General features: G+C 39.4%; 1 protein-coding gene across 3 annotated transcripts; it reads left to right on the top strand.

Moving 5' to 3' along the window:
- Positions 1 to 487: 487 nt before the first annotated feature.
- arsh (arylsulfatase H) lies at positions 488 to 9459 on the top strand. Of its 3 annotated transcripts, none has more exons than XM_026144550.1 (11): positions 488 to 733; positions 1429 to 1537; positions 3288 to 3409; positions 3520 to 3642; positions 3920 to 4122; positions 5255 to 5475; positions 6753 to 6889; positions 7137 to 7274; positions 7454 to 7613; positions 7771 to 7892; positions 8966 to 9459. In XM_026144550.1, the coding sequence occupies exons 2-11, from the start codon at positions 1479 to 1481 to the stop codon at positions 9373 to 9375; spliced, it is 1695 nt and encodes a 564-aa protein (XP_026000335.1). In that variant the 5' UTR covers positions 488 to 733; positions 1429 to 1478; the 3' UTR covers positions 9376 to 9459. The 3 variants fall into 3 exon arrangements, with proteins under 3 accessions (XP_026000335.1, XP_026000334.1, XP_026000333.1); XM_026144549.1 differs by having other exon boundaries at positions 1385 to 1537; XM_026144548.1 differs by lacking the exon at positions 488 to 733 and adding an exon at positions 743 to 805 and having other exon boundaries at positions 1385 to 1537.
- Positions 9460 to 16072: the final 6613 nt, after the last annotated feature.

The following is a 16072-nucleotide window of genomic DNA, read 5'->3' as shown; positions in this document are numbered from 1 at the left end:
GCAGTGAAGGTGACTATGGAGACGAGGTAGTGACTAATAGAGTTTGCGCCCAACAAGTTAATCAGGTAGAATGATTTCTCATGAAAGGTCTTGTTTTGGTATCGAGATAAAATGAGTCATGAAAAATACAAGAGAATAATTTAGTGTAAAAAATATCCCTCACAAATAGATGTTCTGAGGTATAACAAATGCCCTATAAGTCCATGAGTTTATTATATACTATAAAAGAGCTATAGTTGTGTTTTTGACATCTATTTCCCATTATAGTTTGCAACATGTTGCATTTCCATAACACTTAAACCACTTAATTCTTTAAACTGGACTGAATAACTATTCATTGATCATAACTTTGAAAAAAATAATAGTAGATAAAGATATGTAAAAAGTACGGAGCCCCGCAGGGGACATGGCAGAAAAAAAAATTAAGACGGACTTTTGCGAGATCCCGAGTTTGTTTTGCGAGATCTCGCAAAAGTTCATCGTAATTTTTTTTCTCCCATGTCCCTAAAAAAGTGCACCTTTAAAGTATGAGACAAAAACAAGGGGTGTCGACCAGTAACTTGCAGGCCACAGCAGTTTTTTTGTGCCTTTATGTCCTACATTACGGTACAAATAAAGGTTCTGCGCTCATACTTGAAACAGTACTGTACAGTCAGCGAGGCGGGGCCAACGAATTTAGCTAAGAAGGAACTCCTGTGTTTATGGATTCATGAATGTGAAAGCCCATTATGAGGTGAGTTCGGATGGGAAAAAAATTCTGCTTATCGAGACAACTGCAAATGCAATTGCTCTCACACGAGCTACGGTAAGAGCCCGTTGAAAGAGCTCAAATTAAAACAAAAGATAAAAGGCACCTATCTGATTTCACTTTTGCTCTCCCGACAGTTCGAGCTTCAGAGCAGCAGCACCTATGTGTCACTTTTTTTTTTTTTTTACACATTTGCCACTGTTGCAAAACACGTATCACAGCAGTAGACGCGTCATATTCTGGATTCGTTTTATAACCAAAACTAAGAATCGTTATCACGTTGATACATTAAGAAAAAAAGGTTTGGTATATAAAATGTAAGACATGTGATCCAAAAAACAAAAAAAGAGTTGCACGTCACAAGTGAAATCGCAAGAGAGTCCAAAGTGAAATCGTAAGTTTTATTTGCTCGAAGTCCAAAACCTAATACGGAGTCCAGAAATCTGATGAATTCATATAGGTTTTATTTAAATATCGAATAATCGACGTCTTAATCACCAATGATGATAAAAAATACTAACCTTGGGTTCGGAAAATATGTCAGTGTTTCTTTGACCCCTGATTGTCAAGATATGGGGGGGGTCTAAAATCACATATAAGAGAACTTCAGATGTATAACCAGTGTTTTGCTCTCAGGTCTGTCCTGTTGGTTCCTTTTCTCTTCCTGCTCCTGACAACAGGACGTGATGTCACAGGGAAGGGATTTGACCAGAAGCCCAACTTTGTTCTAATGGTTGTTGATGACTTAGGAATTGGTGATATAGGGTGCTACGGTAATGACACCATTAGGTAAGTCTGAAATGTGTGTAGCTGTGTGTTTCGCTCCACTATTCTTTGTTAAGTTTATTTTTTCACCTTTCTAGAATTTCATTACTGGCTAAATAAATTTTAAAGGACATATGCATTTTTAAAAAACCTTCTGTAGTAATTATACACTTTGAAACACTAGCTGATAGTGAGGAACTACAATTGAGGAATTACTTCAGATCCTTTAGTAAACGTTGCAAAGCCACACCATGAGAATGGCCCATAACCCAAGCAAGTAAAGAAGTCAGGCATTTAATAAAATTACAAGTGTCTGAGCACTATTGGGCATTTTACAGTTGTTCTTGATCTCTTTGATGCACTTCAGTCATTTCCCCACCCATGCTAGCCTTTCTCATTGTGTTCGTGCACACTGCTATTGTCTGCACGTGCACTTCACTTCTATTTTGTTATTGTGTTCATGCATTTCTCCTCTGGCTCTGACAGGTCATCAAAGCAGTTTGTCCTTATGTCACTCAGGACTATAGATCTCACACTGACCTTAATGCCGTCCAGCATTGCATTAATGTTTTCAATCCAATGTTTTTCAAATATGTGTGAAAGCACACAGCCAGTCACACACTGTCAGTGGTTTTAGTGAAATTGGCCTTCAGTTGAAAGCAAATATAAACATTTTCCTGTTCTCAGTCTTGTATCACAGGTGAATGTCATGGCACTGCTAATTACACACAAGCAAGAACTGTTCTTTGTGTATAGTAATAATGAAACTGAAACAACCAACAAACTTGCAGATGTTCTCTTAAATGTTTCCATATGGCTGAATTAGTCTTGTTTTCAGTTAGTGTGTTTGCTTTTCACCAAGTTGTACAATCTAATGTTTACATATCTGGAGGAAAAAACTGCGGGTTGTAGGCTGTCATAAATATTTGGGAATTGTATTAAACTCTAAACTCTCTTTTAAGTCCGTAATAAAAACGGCATGTAATGTAGTTAAAGTTAATTTTAATCTTCATACCAAATAATATGTCTGTTCATTCAATTTTAAAGCCATTCCAGACTTTATGTAATGTAGCATTAAAAAAAAAATATTAATAGGCCATATTGTTATCACCACTGTTTAATTTTACAGAAATACAGCTTTCTTAGTTTTGAAAATGTTGTTAAATACACGAATATTTGTGTGTCTCTAGTTTCTTAAAACTGGGGTACATGGAAACCAAAATAATATAATATTATTATAATATTACGTATGACAGATCCTGGTGGTGTAACTTGCAAAAGCATTCGCTGAAGTTAGCACAACCTGTTAACTAAGTGACTTCTCACGTGTGATCGTTTGAAAGTTCAGTCCCCGCGCCATCATATAAACCCTCTCTTTCAAGTCTTTCCTTGTTAAAGTGCTAAAGGAGTTAATGAGATACTCCTTCACACTACATCCTAAATCCTCATCATCACACATCTTCACAATGGTGATTAGCAGGAAGAAAATCCTGTAGAGGTGATACACACAGTGTGATCTGCTCATTTACTTGCTACTACAATGTGCTAAATGTGTATAATAATATAATACGTGCCATATTGTAACTGATTTCAAAACAGTGCAATCTGCAGCAGGGACAGGCTAAACTAGCACACTTGTCTGTGGCTGATCTCCCATTCCTTTTCAGTCTGAAGAGCAGAATTACCAATAATCTGAATGTGGATCCAGCCAAAAAAAATGTGTCTCTGTTTAAACTTGATAAGACCCTTCATCATATCTGTTCAATGTCTTTAGAACTCCAAATATCGACAGACTTGCTTCTGATGGGGTGAAGCTTACGCAGCACATTGCAGCTGCTCCACTCTGCACCCCAAGTCGTACTGCTTTTATGACGGGCCGTTATGCAATCCGCTCAGGTAACAGACATATTTACGCTCAGTCAGCAAGTGGCAACCTGGACAAACTCCATGTTCCATATTTGATTAACCTTTTTTGTTTTTTGTGCATGTGTGCATCTATTGACTAGGAATGGTCAGCACAGGGCGTGTCCAGGTGCTGCTGTTCCTCGGAGGTTCAGGAGGGCTTGCACCCAGTGAGACCACCTTTGCTAAGAGACTACAGCAGCAAGGATACACTACTGGTCTAGTGGGTGAGATGACATAATGTGCTATGGCCCTTTGGAAAATTGCACTTAAAGGTCTGCACACCGGGGATGTTTTATTGAGCACAAGAAGGCAATTTGTGATGACATCAGCATTTCCTCACTTTACCAGTGAAAGTGAGAAAAGGTTGATGGCACTCGCAGCACTTGAAATTCATATGGTTTGCATTTGGTATGCACCGTAACTCATCTGAAGAAACATACCCAGGATTTATGGTTCTGGTATCTCATCTCTCTATATCTCATTTTCATTGTATATCTACAGGTAAATGGCACTTGGGTGTGAATTGCAAACACAGAGAGGATCACTGTCATCACCCGAACCAGCATGGCTTCAGTTACTTCTATGGTCTACCATTCACCCTGTTCAATGACTGTGTGCCTGGAGAGGGCAGCGACGTGCTGGTAGATCTCCAGCACGCGCTCCAAAATTTGACCATGTTGCTCGGAGTTGGACTTCTCACAATCGTAAGTGTGATTTTTCTGTCAGTTTATCTTTGTTTTCATCTGCACACATTCTTTTTTCATTTATTAATCCTTTATTTATCCAGGTAAAAATCTCACTGAGATTAAAAATGTCATTTCCAAGAGAGACCTGGCATGATCATACAATTATAATCGTAACAAGAACAACAAGATCATAATGAGGTACATTTTATTTTAAAGAAGTCTCACAGAGGCATATTTACTGAAAAGAATGGAATTATAAGAAATCCTGAGGGATACAACATCCTTGTTAGACGATGAGTAAGAAACTGGAAAACAAAGAGTCGTTGTGCTAGTTGCCCCAAAGCAAAATTAACTGATGTGTGTAATCACTTAGACATGTGCTTAAGAGGTTGGAGGAAAAAAAAAAACACAAACTGGAAACACAAACTGCAAATGTGAAATTCAGTTACGCCGCCCAGAAACTTATTCTAGAAAAAAAGAATAACGTCATTATTGAAATTTGGTTAACACATGAACGTTTATTGATGCTACCTCACCTGCAGCATTGGTATTCCCAGGAGAAACCAGGGGGTACCAGTTAGCTGTGTCATTAAAAATGATTAAAAGCAAATACAAAAACCAGGAACCACTTCATCCTCGTCAAATGTTAACAAATACAACTATTTTCTATTTTCTGTTCTAGTGTGAACAAAGGACACAATGTACTACTTGTTTCACTAAGGGAAAATAATAAACGTTCATGGTAGTTTCTGATGCCATCTAGTGGTTGTATCATGAAGTTGCACAAAAGTAAATTAATAGAGAAGGGTCCCAGGAGTAATATCTGTACAATAAAATGTCTGTTATGAAGAAAATATGGTTAAATGTTAGAGAGGACTGAGTCAGTTATATATAATCTCTGAAGTTGTAGTTGGTAATCAGGTGTTGCTGGCAAACATTACATAGCGAGTACCTAATTACCTGAGTACCTAATCTGTTCTCCTGCGTATAGAACCTAAGGTGAGAAAACCACTATAAAATCAAAAGGCTTTCTAAAAACACTAGAAGTAAACCGGGAATAACTGTGAACATTGTCATTAGGGAAGAACAAACAAACAGACAAATCTTTCTGAATCCAGCCTTTGTGTGTCTATGTGCTACATGTTTTCAGGTGTGTGCCCGTGTGTGTGGCCTTTTTGAAGTCGGCCTGTGGCTCCTGGTACTACTTTTCTTTCTCTGCATCCTAGCAACCGCTGTGTGGTGTGTGCCCTTTAAGTTCTTGCCAACATGGAACTGCATCATTATGAGGAACCAAGAAGTAATCGAACAGCCGATGACCGTGGAGACACTGCCCCAGAGATTGCTGGGAGAAGCACAAAACTTTATAAAGAGGTAAAAGTGGTGGAGCAAAACAAATAATCACATGGCTTTTGTGCAGAGACTTTTACTGGTAGTCTTTTGTTTGCAGTCTTATCAAGGAAGTTAACCTTGATATGATGGTTATGTTAGAGTTACAGCTGATTGATCTCCAACAATACTAATAATTTTCTGTTTCCCTTGTGAGGAAATTAACCTTAACATTTGAACTCAGACTGACATCAGTGCACGTTCAAATGATTCTTACTAATTAGGACGTCCCTACCCTCACCTATGGCCACGAGCTGTGGGTAGTGACCGAAAGAACTATGGAATAAGAACGAGATCGCGGATACAAGCGGCAGAAATGAGCTTCCTCCGAAGGGTGGCTGGCCTCTCCCTTAGAGATAGGGTGAGAAGTTCGGCCATCCGGGAGGGGCTCAGAGTAGAGCCGCTGCTGCTCCACATCGAAAGGAGCCAGCTGAGGTGGTTCGGGCATCTGACAAGGATGCCCCCTGGGCGCCTCCTGGGTGAGGTGTTCCAGGCATGTCCCACTGGGAGGAGGCCCCGGGGCAGACCCAGGACACGCTGGAGAGATTATATCTCTCGGCTGGCCTGGGAACGCCTTGGTGTTCCCTCGGATTAGCTGGAGGAGGTGGCTGGGGAGAGGGAGGTCTGGGCCTCTTTGCTTAGGCTGCTGCCCCCGCGACCCGGCCTCGGATAAAGCGGATGAAGATGGATGGATGGATGGATAGGACATTCATTATTTCAGATAGTTATTACAGGGATCATTACCAAAATAAATCGTATCAAAAGAAATCATAAAACAGGATCTATAAAAAAATAGTACACAAACGGTTGTACGGACTAGCAACTAGTCATTTTTATTTTTTTTATTTTCTGTATGAAAACAAACTAAAACACTGGAAAAAGATGCAAGTTTATAAACTCATAAACTGATTCGCACCAGAATAAATGAACTCTGGGTGTGAAAACGCCCTAAGATTCTTGTGTGTGTGGACCTGTGTTGTTTTGATTCACTTGAACTGTTTTCAACTCATTGAAGCCATTTAAAAAAAAAAACTCTATATAGAGCATCAAATGTCACACAGACAATGCTAGTGGCTTAGTTTGCATCAGACTTCAGCTTCACAGGGCAATTTATGTGAGTGGGATTAGATCATTGTTGGTTATGGTTGACAATGACAGGAAATTGCTTGTCCCCATTGCCATGACAAGAAAACAGGCAATAATTAAAAAGATAAAAAAAAGGCCTTTGAGAGAGTGTTCAACTCCTTTTTGCTGCTCTTTAGGAATGTGGATCGTCCATTCCTCCTAGTCTTCTCATTGGCCCATATCCACACGCCAATGTTTAAAACACCACAGTTTGCTGGCAAAAGTCGGCATGGTGCCTACGGTGACAACCTAGAAGAAGTGGACTGGATGATTGGTGAGTGAGGGTGGTGAAATAAGTGTGCCACCATGTGCATGCAATGTTAAATATTATCCAGTGGCTTGTAGCTTTGTGGCAGTCAGCAATCCATGTTTTTATAATCACGACAAAATATGGCCAAATGTATGAAAGCAAGATCTCAATGAATCAGTTGCTCTGCACCAATTAGGAATCTGTGCAGTTCTTAATTTTCCTTTGAAATCAACCTCATCCTATTATCTTACTATGCCGCTTGTCTTTTTAGGTAAAATTACAGAGACGGTGGATTCCCTTGGCATTGCCAACAATACTCTCATGTACTTTACATCCGATCATGGTGGGCATCTGGAAGATTCTGATTCACGAACTGGGCAGAAAGGAGGCTGGAACGGCATCTATAAAGGTAAACAATGTGTCAAGCTGTTTTTTTGCTGATATTAAATTGCAAACTTTAAAGATTTTATAGCAGGCATTCAGACATTTTTGTAGAATTTTAAATCTCATGCGTACTATTGACAAACAAAACCAAAAAAAAAATCACATCTCTGTGTTTTATTATATCTCCTGTTGTTTCACATGTAGGTGGGAAAGCTATGGGGGGCTGGGAAGGGGGGATCAGGGTACCTGGCATTTTCCGCTGGCCAGGCAGGCTGAGAGCAGGAAAAGTGGTGGATGAACCCACTAGCCTCATGGATCTGTATCCCACCCTTAAATATTTAGCCAAGGACAAACAACCAGACAGGTATATCAATTCACTCCCACAAGTGCTTTTTAAATTGTGTGTAATTGTATTAACTGAGTCTTGTTTCTTTCCTGTTTTCTTGAAAAGGTTAAAACAGTTTCCGATTGTATTTTACCCCATCGTTCTGACCTCTTTTTTTCTTGTGATTCTATTCCAGACAATCCGATGGCTATAACCTCATGCCGCTGTTGGAGGGGGAAGTTGCACGATCAGAGCACGAGTTCATGTTCCACTACTGTGGCATCTACCTGAATGCAGTGCGCTGGCACCCACCTGGCAGTAAGTTTGCACATATATAAACCTAGAAGATCAACATTTTTGATTCTTTATTCCTTATTTCTTGTTACAGTTAGGGATATTAATGCCAAAAATTCCCAAAGTTTTTAAATAATGTGATCTGTAAATATAAACAAAATAAATTTTAGTGCTCAGTAACAAAAACTTGAAATAGAAAACAGCACTCAGAGACCTCAATTGCTCCCCGAAGGGCAAAGGCTATAATAAAACATTGATGCTTTATCGCAACATGCTGACATCAGCCTGTTTTTTATTACCACGTGATGGGATTAGCCTACAGTAGTAGCAATAGCTGACGGTGTGTCTGGTGTTTTGGCTAAAGGATAAAATAAGTACATCCATATTATATGTGCTCTTATTATGTCTTATATTGTAAGCTGAATAAATACAGTGAGGGACATAAAAAACTTCTTTCTTATTTCTTAGTGCAGCAAAAACTTTGTCCCACTTCAGAACATCAACTTTGCACAGTTCATCAGTTCATATACAAACCTTCCCTAATATTTGTGTTAGACTCATTAAAATAGATGCTTCAGTGATTGTTTTGGCCTTTAGCTGGTTCACTGTTCACTGTAGACTGATTAATATCTAAACTCTAGAGCTGCAACCTTTCCAGCTTCATAAAAATCAATGATTGATGACAGTGAGTCTTTCCAAATCAATTTTTGGGATGCGTGCGTCACAGCAGAAGATGGTTTTTGTTTTTTGTGTTTTTTATTTATTTTCTTAGTAAATTCCAACCCTGAAATGTTTATTTTTAAAGGTCAAAGTAAGGCTGTTGCAAATAATTACGTGTCATTGGTTGGACTCTTGACTCTTTTTGCTAATTCCTGACTCTAGTTAGTCATTTTTTAATTTGAATAATCTTTTCTATAAGAACAATGTAATGGTTTGTGTGCTACTAGTTCAAATTGATGGTTTTGTCATGATTATGACCTCGATGAAGATTTGACCTGATTTCAGTACATTTCTATATAAAGATAATTTTTAAATATTCACTTTTTGTCTTGCCACTCTATGTTGATATATCTTCACCGATGTGTGTTTCCATACAGGTGACTCTATCTTCAAGGTGCACTTCTTCACTCCCAACTTTTTCCCCCCGGGCGCCGGTGGCTGCTATGACACAAAGATTTGCCTTTGTCATGGAGAGCATGTGACTCACCATGACCCGCCGCTACTGTATAACCTCTTCCACGATCCCTCAGAGTCTCGGCCTCTGACTCCTGATACTGAGCCCCGATATGCTGAAATCCTTGAGCAGACCGCCAAAGCCGTGGAGAGCCATAAAGGCACACTCCCAGATGAACAGGCACCTGCTGGTGCTCATTCAGAGGCCAATAGAGCTGAACAGGGCGTCGAATTGCAACTGACTTGGGACAAGATTTTGTGGAGACCCTGGCTTCAGCCTTGCTGTGGGACTTTTCCATTCTGTGGATGCAAAGAGAACACAACTCATATGTAAGAAAGACAAAAGTTGGAACAAACGACTTTGGTTTCATGAAGGTGCTGTTTAAAAAAAATCGAATAAAATAGTTTAATAATTTAATTAGTGCTTTTGTTTTTCATTGGATTTCTAGCATTTTCAGTTTAAAGATACCAATGTTTTGTGTGGAAATGAAGAGAGAAGCTGAAAAATGACTAATTAAATTAATTAGAAATAATCCAGAACCAAGTGTATTAGTGTTGAAGTGGACTAAGGACTCCACACGACTATACCTGTGATACCGTAATCTACATTTTTGGTGCAGTTGAGTCAAGGAAGATTTAGCTATGTAATAATTCAGTGAAGTGAATTAGTGCTTTTAATTTGTATTGGGAAAAGTGGCTTCGTGGTGTAGTGGTTACCACATTCACCTTACATGCAATGAGACAAGTCCAGCTTCACGGGGTCACAAGCTCGTGTAGCCTTAGTGCCGGTTCCAAGCCCGGAAAAATGAGAGGGTTGCATCAGGAAGTGTATTTGGCACCAAGTCAAGCGTGAGCATTCATCCACTTTGACAAGCCCTTGAGAAATAAAGGGCATCTTATAATGGGAAAAACATTAGCCGTGCTTGTTATATGAAAGAAGGGAAAAGAAAAAGCTCGGTGAGTTTTAATGATTTTGCCTGCATTCAGTCTTCTGGTGAGGTCATTGTGCTTTACCCTGTCTGTTTTTCGTTGTCTCTCTCTATGCTCTTCTCTTTCTCCTTACTCCAACTGGTCGAGGCAGATGTCCACACTCCCCGAGTCAGGTTTTGCTGGAGGTTTCTTCCTGTTAAAAGGGAATGTTTATTTATTTGCTTTAATCTACTGTGCCAAGTGTTTGCTTAGAGGGCATTATTGTGTTTTAGAGTCATTACGTAAAATGGGAAGTACCTTGAGATGACTAAAGTTGTGATTGGGAGCTATGTAAATAAAAATGAATTGATTGTATTTTTCTTGTCTTTTTTTTAAATTAATTTTTTAATGAAGTTAATTCATTCATCCAGCAGTGCAGAAAATGGAGGTAAAACTGCTCTAGAAGGTAATATAGGCTGTGTTCCATTAGGGGGCAAAGTCAGACTGTGTTTGGTTTGGTGAAGCGCTTTCCAGCTTTAAAACAAGACTTAAGGGTTAAGTGTGAGATTATAGTTCTGCCACTGTAGGCTGCTATGCTGTGGAATAATGATCATAATTATTATAATTAGGAATATTATGTATATTTACATTACAAAAGTAAGTCTTAAATACGCAAATGAGGTAAAGTATATTGTATCAACTTCAATTAAGATTTTAACACTAGTCATTACCAGAAATCATTTGACGTTTCCTCGTGGCCTTAAGTCTGTGCTCTCCTCGGAAATCCTCACCTGTGACTCCTTCCTTCCCAACGGTGCCATTTTCGTTACATAATAATACTTTTTGATCTTGCAAACACTTAAAACCCTTTCATTAAGATCAGAGCACAAAGTCATCTGCTGAACTCCAGTGCTCAAGGACACTGAGGCAGGGTGGGTGGTTGACCTAGTTTGGCACGCTCTGGCTCCACAGATCTTCAATAATAAAAGACTTTAAAGACTGTGTGAACTTCTCCATCATCAGTGTCATCACCATTTATTATCTTCATCATCACCACTGTCTCCCTCCAGCAGTGGCTGGCTGTCAAAACATCAAAGTTTGCTACAGCAGCACTATAATTGCTCCCCCTCCTTCCCTCCTCTCTTTACCCACTTCCTTCGTCTACTCATCTCCTCCTCCTTTTTGTCCTCCTTCTCTCCCTCTAGAAATTGAACTTGCGTCTGCGACGAGAGAAATTTCATCATCATCATCATCATCACAGTAATTGTTGCCATCATGGCCGTAGTATTTACTTCTCTCCCTCCAGCAGAGACCCGTACATCAAACACTCAGCAAGTTCATTACAGTGGCCACTCCATTATGTCTCTAACAGTAAATCATGCAGTCGACCATACATAACGACATTTGGCTGTACATCATAGTTAATGATGGCTTGTGGGGTGGAATGTTACTGGCTGTACATCATGTCACACACAACTACCTAAAAACATGAACGTGCGCCCAAGCTCAAAAGCACACACGCTCGCGAACACGCTCGCGAACACGCATGCGCACGGTATATCATGTTTGTTTGGAACAGATCAGTGGTTTTCTGGAAAGGTCAGTGTTTCCTGGGACGCCATAAAGCATTTTTACAACCCACTGCTTGACACACGTAAACATATGTGGAGCATGAAATGATGGGAAAATTGTACGGCAACGTAAGCAAACTGGAAATAGCTCTCCTGTATTAAAATACTAATATCTATATGGGGTGTTTTGCCTTTGGTGATATTGAGCATAAAAGACAACGTTCCGACAATCTGCTGTTGAAATTCAGCTTTATGTCTTGTCAGTTGGTTTCGTTTAATATTTCAATTTAGAGATATGTCAAATGAAGATATGTTTGTTTATGACATTTAAAATTTCAGTTTTGAAAATGTTCATATGTTGACCATTTCAATGTCACATTATGAAGTGTTTTATATATATTCTGTCCAAAACTGTTTTATTTGCTCTGTTCAAATTAGTTTTTCTATACTGCTGCCTCATTTTTTATGTTTTTACCCCAGCATACGAACAATGCAGCAGATAAAAAGACTCATAATTTATTCTAAATACACTTTTTTGATACCTTCAATTCAGTTACATGTTTTTAGTGTCCATTCACAACAACAATCACTGGATGATAAACACTTGTATATATACACAAAAAGAGACAAAAAAGGTTGTGATTTGATACTTAGGTTCAGAAAAAAAAGAAGGGGATTGTGCAGTTCAATGATTATAGAGATGCCACAGTGAAATTACTAAGTTTAGTACCACAGGAGGAAGGAACAGAAACCTATATTAAACCCTTTGCCTACCAGCCATATCTCGCAACTTGCTCAGTGACAGAGGAGGCTTCATGAAGCTGCTTGTAAGCAGATGGATAAACAATTACCAACTGAAAACATATAAGTTGTCCTAGAGCCAGTTCGCTTAGCACCAGTTTTGTAAAAGCAGGACAGTTATTCCATGTGTGATAGTTTATATTTGGCATGATGGGTCTAAGGACAGACCCATCATGCCAAATATGTGTTATTATGCACATACAGAGAAAGACAAGGCAGGGAATCTGAAACCAATACAATACCCCCAGCACAAAAAAAGAGCAATGACAGCAGAAAAAGTGAACCTGGGCAGGAGGTGGGTTGCAAAGTTGCTTGCAGGTGCAGCAGGAACAGCAGCCAGGCTAAAGCAACTTTGTGTGTCAATTGTGTGTCCTATATGAGGTTTTGCCAATAGGTTGCACAGAAGAGTGTCAGCTGAACCGTCAGCTAATGTGAAATAGCATTTAGTTGTTACAACAGCTGATGTTATCAGCTGTTGTAACAACCATCAGCTGTCTGCATAATCATTACCACCTACCCCCTTTCGACCTTTAATAGCTTCAGTCTAAGCAGACCCATAGACATAGAAGGTGTTTGTTAGCAGTTCAAAGAAAAGAACTGCTAACAAACATGAATTTATGACAATGAATGCAGACTCTGAAACTGTTAACAATATTATTGCTCTGGAGAGCAAAAAACAGCATATGCCATTACATTCAACATTTCAAGTGCAGCACAGCATGTATTCTGTGCTCTCCTATATCAATTTATTCCTTTAATATTTCCTCAAAAGGAATTCTAATATTATCAGCCATGAGTTCAAAGGCCTGGAGCCAAATGACCAGGGAACTGAATCAAACGCACACAGCATAATCGTAAAAAGTGGGCAGAGAAGAAAGCAAAGTCAAGATTTTACAAATGCAATGTTTCCCAGGACCAGCGGCAACATTTTTTTGATCAGTGAGTCCAAAAGAAAACCACTGCTATTCCACCAGTTAGTGGTGACTATCCATTTCTCCTTCTGGTTAATTTATCTACTTATCTCTGAAAACAGGACACATCTGAAAGTTTCTGTGGTTCATCTGCTGCCTGCTGCTCTGATCTGCTTTGTTCAAGTGTGGTTTCATCTACCACAATAGATTGCCATGGTAAAGCAGCAATTACACACCATTACAACACTATTACATTAGGAAGCACAAAAAAAGAAGAGACAGGCAGAGGGAGAGAGAGAGAGAGAGAGAGAGAGAGAGAGAGAGAGAGAGAGAGAGAGTCACGTTTGTCAATAGATGAGGCTTTTAGTGCAGAAGAGATGTTCGAGCTGCTATTAGTGCTGATTGGATTTGTGTGTGCATTGTGTATGTGTTAATGCAGAGAAAAAGGGCAATATATTTGCATGCATAGCTGTGTGCTTGTTTATACCCCAAATGTCCATGCAGCTGGCACATTTGTGTGCATTACATATTACACCTAGACCATATGTATGTATAATCTGTGCCAGCAGGACTGGGCACAATTGTTACCACGTGAGATAGGCTCCAGGAGATGAAATGTCATCTCTGCTGGGGAACTTTCACTGCACACAAACATGCACATACACTCAAACTCGTACTGACTCTAAGCCTTTCTCAATCTCTGCATGTCTGCACGCTGCCCTTGTATCTAAATGTAGATCTTATACTGATCCCAAAGACCTGCAGCGAAGTGGTGCTGCACAAGACCATGCTAGGTTTTTGTATGCATGTGTATGTGTGTGTGTGTGTGTGTGTGTGTATGGTGTTGCAGAGAGTCTGTGGTTTAAGTATGTGTCATGTTGTATACCATATGTTTAAAATTACCTCTTGCAGGGGACAAGTCTCCAGGCAGGGAATAGAGTATTTGTAGTGGCATGTCAACAGCACACACGCATATCCTTCTTTACACACATAATTAAACCATAAAGCTTACACAGCATGCACAAGCACACACAACCTATAGACACACATTTTCTCACTAACGAAGTATAGCTACTAATGACAAACACTTTCAGTCATTAATGCGCTCATCTACACACACGGCTTTAACATCTAGCTCCTCTGATGAGAGAAGATGGTGCTGTAAATGGGGTTTGATGAGAAGCAGATAGCTAAATAACTGGGCTAATAGGGCAATTGTAACCCATTACACATACATATACTGTACTTAACCTCTCTTCCTGTCCTTATGCCTCTTAAACCAACAGAGTTTGGCTGTAGCACTTTCACTTGTTTTTCAGCGTACCACTCAAGAGCAACAGTTATCTAGTGTTTGGTTGCCAAGACATGCTTCTTTGACTCGGTAGGAAAAAATCAAACCCTAGCAGCAGCAAAATGCAAAATTACACAAAGTTAGTAGACATTTCAGACTTGTGCATGTAATTTAGGAGAATTACAACTTTTCAAAGCACAACCCACCCATATGCCTGACACATCAAGCTCATTGCACACAAAAACACACGCAGCCCGCACCAGCACAATTGCAGTGCAAGCTGCAGATGTCATAGTGATCTCAGTCAGGCCTAAAAATTACATGTATGGCCTGCAAACATATGTTCACTCATTAAGGTGGGACACGACAGCTTTTAGGGTTTTTCATTTTATTGTCCTGGATTCTAGTTTCCAGAGGCTGTTTACTCGGTTTATTCTGACATCAATCAGGTCAAAAAAATACCATATGGTCGTAGGATTTTGGAACCAGCTCTTCTTCTGAGAACTTAAGGCAATCTTTCTTTTTTCACAGTGATTTTCTTTGGAATTTTCTTTTCACAGGAATGGATGCAAAAACTATTTTCTCTTTTAAAACAGCCATTAATTCAACAATATCCACCCAGGGAATCTGTGTATTGTTTAGCAAACACAGTTACCGGCTAAGGGGCCAAGATTCATTACTTAAGGAGGACAGAAATTTAAATTATCAAAATTAAACAATGTGGAGGGACTGCAAGTAGCTCCAGGAATACTTACACAGCACTTTAGTATTATTTACACATATTATTATATTATGCCACCAAGGGCAACTTGCATTTAAAACTCAAATAAGAAAGTTAACATTACAAGAAAACAAAAAACAAAAAGTACAACACGCCCCTATAGATTGATAATGTTACGATTTTAGTCCAACAATATGAAAAAACAAGCAAATGCTGTTTGAATCATTCATAACCCCGCTGACCACATATCCCCTCTATAACTCATCCTGACAGTCCAGGCTTGTGGAGAGCTGAGGCAATAGGAAGCAGAGCAGGAATGAGTAATGCAGAAATGGTGGATGGTCAGTGAAGGAGGGATGGGTAATGTGTGATGAAATATATGATAATGGGAACAGAAGATGGCAACTACAGCAATACAAGAGGTGCTTGAGGTGTGACCAACAAGAGGAGGACCGGCTGAACACAAAATGAACAAAAAATGTTTTTATAGAAGAGTTAAAGGCGAGGGAAAGAGTAAGAGGGAGGAATAAAGAGAATGAAATTGTTCTTGAAGTATGGGCCAGCCTTTGTCATACCAGAGAGAATGACAAAAAGATGAACATGTAATAGGAGAGAAAGTACTGTAATGATTTTGTGGGTAAGAGTGAAAAAGGGATGGGAGAAAAGAAATTGTGACTTGTTGACCTAAAACTCAAGGTCTCACAAGGGTGGAGGATAGAAAGCTGAAATAAAAGTGTCACAGATCGTAAGAAGAGGTTGATCTCTTCAAAAGCAGACAGGGACAGATAAACTCAATTCAGGTTTATTTATATAACTCCAATTTACAA

Source organism: Astatotilapia calliptera, chromosome 16, assembly GCF_900246225.1.
Source record: "Astatotilapia calliptera chromosome 16, fAstCal1.2, whole genome shotgun sequence".
Lineage (NCBI taxonomy): Eukaryota > Metazoa > Chordata > Actinopteri > Cichliformes > Cichlidae > Astatotilapia > Astatotilapia calliptera.
This window is presented reverse-complemented; position numbering and strand designations above follow the sequence as displayed.